Source organism: Haliotis cracherodii, unplaced genomic scaffold (genome assembly GCF_022045235.1).
Source record: "Haliotis cracherodii isolate W230 unplaced genomic scaffold, xgHalCrac1.p SCAF_6, whole genome shotgun sequence".
Lineage (NCBI taxonomy): Eukaryota > Metazoa > Mollusca > Gastropoda > Lepetellida > Haliotidae > Haliotis > Haliotis cracherodii.
In genome coordinates, this window is record NW_027266319.1 from 13,840,733 (window position 1) to 13,849,617 (window position 8,885).

The window sequence follows — 8,885 nt, forward strand, 5'->3', positions numbered from 1 at the left end:
TGACGATCAACCTTCACACTTTAAACAATTCCTAAAACCAACATCAGGGTTTTCAAGTGCATGAAACCACTTGATATGAAACTGAAAGATTATGTGCATTTCCTAATTCAGTTCATCCAAAAATAGGGTAGACAGGTTGGTCTGTAGTTTTTAGTGGCGTTCAATAAATTTATGTTTGTGGCATGATACAGACAATACCAGGATGTTGGCAAACCTGTTGTGCAACTGGAGAAAAACACTAAACATTTATCAAAGTCATGTTACTTTATCTGCACTGTTTGTGTGACATGTTTCATTAAGTTGTGGACCAGTGAAGATCCGGGGTTCAGTAGGTCTTCGGCAACCCATGCTTGCCGTAAAAGGCGACTATGCTTGTCATAAGAGGCAACTAACGGGATCGGGTGGTCAGGTCGCTGGCTTTGTTGATGCGTCATTGTATCCCAATTCGTGGCTTCGATGCTCATTATATCAATCACTGAATTGGCTGGTCTAGACTCGATTATTTACAGGCCGCCTTCAAATAGCTGGAATATTGCTGAGTGCAGTGTTAAACAACAAGCAAACATCAGTGAGTGAGTTGGGTTTAACGCCGCTTTTAACAGTATTCCACTTATATCGTGGCGTGTCAGCTTAATGTGGGAGGAAAGCCCGAAGTGATGCGGGTCTCAGACGTTTACCACTTCGGTGAAACCCACGAGCACGGGTATGGTGCTGACAAACCTAGAAACATAATCGGGGCGAACCAGGATTGAACCCACAATAATAGGTTTCTGGCATGCCCAAGGGACGCAACTCTGCACAGCAAATCGCGGCGCCTTAGACGACTGGGCCACCAGTGCCCCCCAAACAAACATTAAGTTGTGCCCATCAACTAGTTAGTGTGATTTTTGCATGATGGTTCAGTACAGGCTCGTTGTAATAGCTTTATACAATCAGATCTAGCATTTTTTTTTGGAATGACAGGTAAAAGAGAATCTTGCAAAACTTTGAAAAATATTTAGTTTTCGGCAAATCAACACAGAATTTAAATATAAATACATGTAGTTGCATCAGGTGGAAATAATTCAAGATGCATCAATGAATTGTGGCATCCCTAACATCAAAGCTGAAATATAGTGAAATTACCAACCTGTAATTAGGTTTTCATTCTTGGATACAATCGTCCTTAACTTCAACTGAATGGTTTCAGCAGCCTGAAATTTGAAAAGGAAATATTACAGTATGAGACCATACATACACAAATACATCTGGGACAAGAAGGAGAAACTTTCAGGTTGGTTCAAGTCTCATATTCAAAGAAACCTCTTAAAAACGGTCAAGCTTAATAGTAATAATATTTTGTTGAAACAAATTAAGTGAGTTTACCATTTCTCATACAGATGGGAAAATAAACGATAACTGGACAAAAAGTACAGCACAATCAGGATATATATCTCAACCCTGGTACTGTGATGCAAAACATTTTATGTACCATTATCACATGTTGGATTAGACATTTTGATAGTATCTTTTTTCTTGTTTGAGAGGCATTACTTAGAAGTTGATGGATGACAAGATCTTTTTTCTAGTCATATGTGTTACAAATTTTCGGAAACATAAATAAACTTATTTTGTTGACATGTTTAATCGATCTTCTAAAAAGAAGATGATAAAGTCTTTTTGAAAAATCAAAAGGATCATTCGCTCCCAACATGTGTCATATATCACCTTACTTTGAAGTATTTTTAATTACACAATTAGTCAACAAGGCTAAAAATACAATAGTCTTGGTTCTTAGGCACCACCCGCATCATCATAAGGTCTGCTGCACGTTATATATATTTTCATTTCTATTGTAAACAAATCCTTAAATATTCTGCATCTCACACGACCCTGGCAGTGAAATGCTACAATATTTAAAAAAAATGTGATCCAATAGAGAGTGCAGGTACTTCTCTTTACATGCACACTGCGTTACTGCACATCTTGTGTTATGAGTGAGTATGGTTTTACGCCGCTTTTAGGAATATTCCAGCAATATCACGGCGGGGGACACCAGAAATGGGCTTCACACATTGTACCCATGTCGGGAATCGAACCCGGGTCTTCGGCGTGACGAGCGAACGCTTTAACCACTAGGCTACTCGACTGCCCCTCTTGTGTTATGGTCATGGTGGCAATAGGAGTTTGTGTTCTTGTTTTGCCGTTTCCAAATTTGGTCAATGAAAACATGAAATTTATGATAAAACATCACTAGAAATGATGATTTACAATTCATTTTATTCCATCCATTACAAACTACTGGGTACAAGTATTCACTCAACTAATACCCAATTATCTATATGATAATCAGTAACTGAGAAACAGTAGGTTCCCTGAATAAGTGAGACACAGCTTCTTTAAGTTTTACCAAAACAGCAGTTAATGATCACTCTGCACAGAAACAGTGTCTCAGTTTTACATTAATTACTGACACATCTAGATATGGTCTGAAAAGTTGGAACCTGACTCTGGAGCACTACTAGTACATTTCTAGCATGTCTAAAGGACAATCTTCAGTAGGGTTCTATGTAACTCATGGACTCATGTCAGTGGACTCTAAACAATTATACAGCAACATTACAAATTGTGTGAAATAGCACTGTTGATCTGGGCGTAATTCAACTAGGGCTGGGGCGAGTCCAAATTTACTACCCGGGTACCCACCCCCCTATTACCCGACCCTACCCGGGTACCCACTGTAGGTCTCAGGAGATGTCTCAAAATGTCTGAATGGGAACATTTTTAGCATAGCCCTGGCAAAACGTATTAAGATACATGTATTAAACAATCTGGTCATTTATACACTGAAGTTGAATTAAGTTATATCTTTATTCAACCATATGAAAAACAGTAGCGAAACCATAGAGTTCTAGATAATTTTGGTCATTAAACAATATATCACATGACTAACCACGGGTCCGGGTAGTCCTGTGGGTACCCGGGTCCTACTCAGTACCCACCCGACCCGGGTACCTGTGTTACCCATCCCAGCCCTAAATTCAACAATTCAGAGGATAGAGTCGGGGGTAACCTGCCCTAACACAACTAACCATAAGCATGATAAGGATCAAAGCGAGATGCGTAAATAATTATTTTGCAATTCTTAATATTTTTCCTGAGTGATATGTAGTTTTTATTATACGATTGGGTGGCGAACTGACTGTAAAATCACACCAAGGACATTTTCATGTTTAGGTTAGCCATGCTGAGAAGCACCATTTGCCATACTGAAAAGTCATTTTGTCTGGTTACTGATTAAGAGCAGTTGCACGCTTTCCCACATGATGTTTTTAATAGCGTACCTCTTTCACCTCCGGGTGTCTCCTCTTACTCTCTGAAGACAAAGTTCGTAAGTCATTCTGCAGATTTTCCAGCAATTTTTTGGCCACTGCTGGGTCGCTTTTTGCTCGACTTGCCATATTGATCCAACTTATCAAATTGCTTTATGACAGCGGTAAGGTAACTTAGCCTCACATGTAGTTACAGACAGAATATTTATCTCCACGAGGTGTAACAACTTGTTGAACTTCCAAAACACCGGTCACACGTTCTCTAGCAGACAACACAGGAAGGCGTAGTTTGTCAAGCTGTCAATTATGGAAACACTTTTTTTCCCAAACAACCATTAATTGTCACAGGTATTTTCCCACACAGACACTTAAAATCAATTCGATAAAATTGCTGGGCAGCGTGCTATCCTACTGCCACTAATAATAGTTGTGACATCAAAATGCAAATGTTACACGTCTTCCAGATTTACTCTCGTAAGGAAGCTGCCATATTGGAAAACGCGCCCTCTGTATACAAATAACGGCAGATAACTCTAATAACTTGTGTCAAAATATTCGCCAAATAGTCACAAGAAACGTTTTAAAATGTCAATGCCATCTAATATGTGTTATTCGCAGCGTTGTGACAGAAATATCATATTGACAGGAAGGAACAATATACATATCATTTTTGAAACAGCTGTTGAAATATCAAGAATATGGTGGAGCTTGGCAATACCAGCAATACTGTTTGTCGATTACTGTGTTAGATCAATATGCACAGTGTGCATATCCATTTAGTAGTTCATAATTACCTTAACTGACCCGATGCAATGGCTTCTATGATTGTACAGGACTCCAGCTATTTTGTTTTCATTGAGTTTTGACTCACGTTATCATTCACATTAGGTAATTGATATTTTTCTAAGGGAATTCAAATGAATATATTTTTAATCCCTTGGGTCCATTTTATTGGGCATTTTTTAAACCTTTAATAAACATCATTCTGAAAACACATCGTTGAATTGTTGATTTGCGTCTGTCCATATGGTACCCACGTGTGTCACATATTGCACAAGCTAACCGCAGACAATACAATAACCGGGACGAAATGCATTATTCACTGATAATATTAGTGATATATATGATTGGTTGGTTTGTAGTTAAACGCCGCACTCAGCAATATTCCAGCTATATGACGGCGGTGATATATATATGAAGTAGAGTTCAGGTGTATTCGGTCAGTAAATAAAGATCTGTGACGACATACAGGTACGTTATCAGAAAAGGGTACATTGGATAATAACGCACAGTGTCGTTATATACCATCGGGCGTTGAATATTTTCATGAGTATTTGTACAAAAGCAAGGGTAAAAGAGAAAATGGACCCATGGAAAAATGGCCACCAACAAGCAACTCAAACTTATGACTGTAATGGTTATTTATTGTGCGTACTTAACGACCTCTGATCATATCTGTTAATTCATTGGAAGTTCATTAGGGCAAGATTCTCTTGGCCGACGATCGGGCATAAGTACATAGTATGATGTCATATGTGTCACTAGCGGGATGGACCCGTGAAGTTTCCAGGGTAGAATAGGTCTTCAGCAACCCATGCTTGCCGTAAAAGATGACTGTGCTTGTCGTAAAAGGCGACTAACGGGATCGGGTAGTCAGGCTCGCTGACTTGGTTGATGCATGTCATTGATCCCAATTGCGTGGATCGATGTTCATGATATTTATCACTGGATTGTCTGGTCCAGACTCGATTATTTACAGACCGCTGTCATATAGCTGGAATATTGCTGAGTGCGGCGTTAAACAACAGACCAACCAACCAACCAACCAACCACTAGCGGGATGTAACCCGTGAAGATCCGGGTGGAGAATTGGTCTTCAGCAACCATGCTAGCCCTTAGAGGCGACTAACAGGATCGGGTGGTCAGGCTCGCTGACATGGTTGATGCATGTCATCTTGTCCCAATTGCAAAGGACCTGTGAAGATCCGGGGTAGAAAAGGTTTCCAGCAACCAATGCTTGCTGTGAAAGGCGAATATACTTGTCGTAAGTAGGCAACTAACAGGATCGGGTGGTCAGGCTCGCTGACTTGGTTGATGCATGTCATCGTATCCCAATTGCGTGGATCGATGCTCATGATGTCAATCCCTGGATTGTCTGCTTCAGACTCGATTATTTACAGACCGTCGTCACAGAGCTGTAGTATTGCTGAGTGCGGCGTTAAACAACAAACCAAACCAAATACCAATTGCGTAGGTCGATGCTCGTGATGTAAATGACTGGATTGTCAGGTCCAGACTCGATTATTTACGGACCGCCGTTATACAGCTGAAATATTGCTGATGCGGCGTTAATCAACAAACAAACAAACTAGCAGGGTGTAGCAGGGTGCTGCTTACGCGTTGTTTTCTGAATACATTGTCGACCTGTCCTCGACCCAGTCAATAGTTTTAGTGTGCAAAACAGACAGCTCCTACACATTTCTATGGGTTTTGAACACACGTTTGTTTAGTCTTTAGTCGACCTGAAATGACGGTACTATACGAGATCAAAGGTCGAAGCAGAGACCACATGCCAAGCCCTTGGTTTATGGGCTCTGATCGAAGGAGTGAGTGAGTTGGATTTAACGCCGCTTTTAACAGTATTCCACTTATATCGCGGCGTGCCATTTTAATGTGGGAGGAAAGCCCGAAGTTATGCGGGTCTCAGACGTTTACCACTTCGGTGAAACCCACGAGCACGGGTATGGTGCTGACAAACCTAGAAACATAATCGGGGCGAACCGGGATTGAACCCACAATCATAGGTTTCTGGCATGCCCAAGGGACGCAACTCTGCACAGCGAATCGCGGCGCCTTAGACGACTGGGCCACCCGCTGGTCGAAGGAAGTACGATTATCTTGAGTCTGTTAAGAACTACCTCAGTAAGTCAGTCACAACGACAGCGGGTCGTACTACAAGTTATTTACACCAAGACGTCAAATGGCTGACACGATAAACGTAACGGGAAAGATTTCCGAAGTTAGTGGTGGTCATCATTGATCAATTGGCCAATAATTGAAAGGTGATTGTAAAGATGTGTTAACTAAATACTATGTTTGTTGGTTGTTTAACGCCTCACTCAGCAATATAACAGCTATATGACCGCGGTTTGTAAATAATTGAGTCTGGACCAGACAAGCCAGTGATTGATATCATGACCATCAATCCCCACAATTGGGATACGATGACATGCATCAACCAAGTTAGCGAGCCTGACCACTCGATCCCGTTAGTCGCCTCTCACGACAAGTATAGTCGCCTTTTACGGCAAGCATGGGTTGCTGAAGACCTATTATACGAACTAAATACTAAGGTAAATTTATAGATTGCTGTAGATTGTATCTGTATGCCAGGACACGGTTCAACACCTTTATTTCAAGTTAGAGGCCACAAGCCCATTGAGCATAACATTACAGGAATACGAATACTGATAAAGTGACTGATTCAATTTCATTGCATTCAATATGTGGTGAGGTGAAATGGGGTTGAACGTCGCGTCCAAAATTATTGCACTTGTATGTGTGTGAGTGGCTGCTTGTACTAGTCCGGACTGATGCCGATTTATAGTGCTAGCTCACTGAGATACCATGCCGCAGTTTAACATGAATACCCCACTCAGACACAGTATACTGACTCTGAGCCGACCAGTCCTTGTTTTAGCCCCTTTATGCCAAGCGCCAGACAGGGTAACAACAAGTACCATCCTTTAATGTCTTTTGGTATGACGCGGTCGGGGATCGAAACCCGGACCTTCCGCTCTCCGGGCGTACGCTCTACCTTTAGACCACGGAGGCGGTCTACATTGAATTTTGATAACTGTACAATAGTAGGTTTATGAATAGAAGACATCAGGCGAAGAAAGGATTCCAGTGACGGATTTACAAAGTATTTAGGATCAATGTATCGAGATCTTAAATCATTAAAAGCAGGGCATGTGCAAAATGATATTCATTATCCACTAGACTAATATTTAATCGAAGACAATATCTAAACAAGCGACATTCTGGATCGATGCCATTGCGCGTGTTTCAGTAGTGTAGTCGACTTTCGTAAGATATAAATCTCCCCGTTTTAACATGCTGCGTCTTGTACATAAATACGATCTTTTCTATGATTACATAGCTAATTGTAATGTTTCCAGTAAATGTAAATGGACTAGTCTTGTGAATGAAAAGGTAAGAAATGTAGATTCAGTAAGGCTTTTGAAACAAATGTGCGACCGACAGGACCTGTTAAGATATACTGGTATCAGGTCAGAAGGTCAACACAGGGTTTGGCAACTTTCTTTACGATATCCTTCAAAGTTTTATGTTCTGTCTAATATGGTCAAAATGGGATGCTCTAAGATTGAATCACGAGAGTGTCTCATGACATCGTCAAACACATTTTTATGTCATGTACTGTAAATATGCAAGAAAGAAATGAAATGTTCGGAAATATCTTTGATATCACAGATGCGAATTCCTTTGTTGACCTTTGGTCGAATGATGATACTGTTATCATGTCTTTCCTCTTAGGCGGACTGCCTGATTGCATGAAAGACCCTGAGCTTGAGATATGGGGCGAAACTATGTTACTAGTCTCTCATTATGTTAACAAGTGGCAACACTTGCTCATACCCCCTTCACTATGACATGTAACTACTTTGTTTAGTTTTAATCTAATTCATGTATCTACAATGTATCTTATATAATGTATCTTCAGTACTGGAAGAAATAAAGACAATCTATCTATCTATCTTCGGTCTGTAAAACTGATTTATAGGTTGAATATGTCATAAACTTTGGATTTGATGAATATCGATGAATGCCATCATTGGATGTTGTAATCGGATACACGTTGCTCAAACTGAGATATAAAAAGATAAACATTCCCAACATCTTGCATAAAAATGCGCAGGCAAAGCCAACCTGGACAAAGATATTTTTTATTTTAGTTGCCCAGGAAGTTCGGGCAGAGCCATGCTATCGAAAATCTTTAGTGCAGTCGTAATTGGTAAGACACGGATCGAGTCGATACTACAATAGTTTGGATGTGAATGTATTTTTTCGTTCACTGGGATGGGTCGTAGCGAGGATATTCGTGAACGAAAATGCATTCAAACCCCTCTGATCTTTCTCAATGTCTACTGAGTCGAAGATTAAAGGTTCCAAATGATAAGAAACAACTATTCTGTGTGTAGCGCTGGGGATTTCCCTTGGGTTTCCCCAGGAATGTGGAAGTAGTCCGTCAGTGTTTACATCATTTCAAGAATAAAGTCTCGTGAAATACGTTTAAACATCGAATTGTGTCGTTCATACACTTATGAACTTCAGGTTCGCGATCACGTGACCTACCTCTCTGGAGAAGCCGTATATCGTATAAATTTCAAATTATATATGAATAATAAATGGTGTGCTGTTTCAACGTACGTTTTCAATGGGTCATTGCCTATTTAGCGATAACAACCTGTGTAATATTGTTCGAATTATCACCAGTGCGTGAGTGAGTTTGGGTTTCTATCGCGTTTAACTATTTTGTTACAGAATGAAAGG

At 40.3% G+C, this 8,885-nt stretch overlaps 1 protein-coding gene across 1 annotated transcript in view; it reads right to left on the reverse strand.

The window, feature by feature from the left end:
- The window catches only part of LOC139446261 (protein MON2 homolog), an 84,008-nt gene extending 80,212 nt beyond the window's left edge, over positions 1-3,796 (reverse strand). Inside the window, exons 1-2 of the mRNA XM_071227613.1 lie at positions 3,324-3,796; positions 1,130-1,193 (exon numbers count right to left, since the gene is read on the reverse strand). Coding sequence (XP_071083714.1) covers positions 1,130-1,193; positions 3,324-3,440 — 181 coding nt within the window. The 5' untranslated portion in view covers positions 3,441-3,796. The remainder of the gene's footprint in view (positions 1-1,129; positions 1,194-3,323) is intronic.
- Between the last annotated feature and the right edge of the window lie 5,089 nt (positions 3,797-8,885).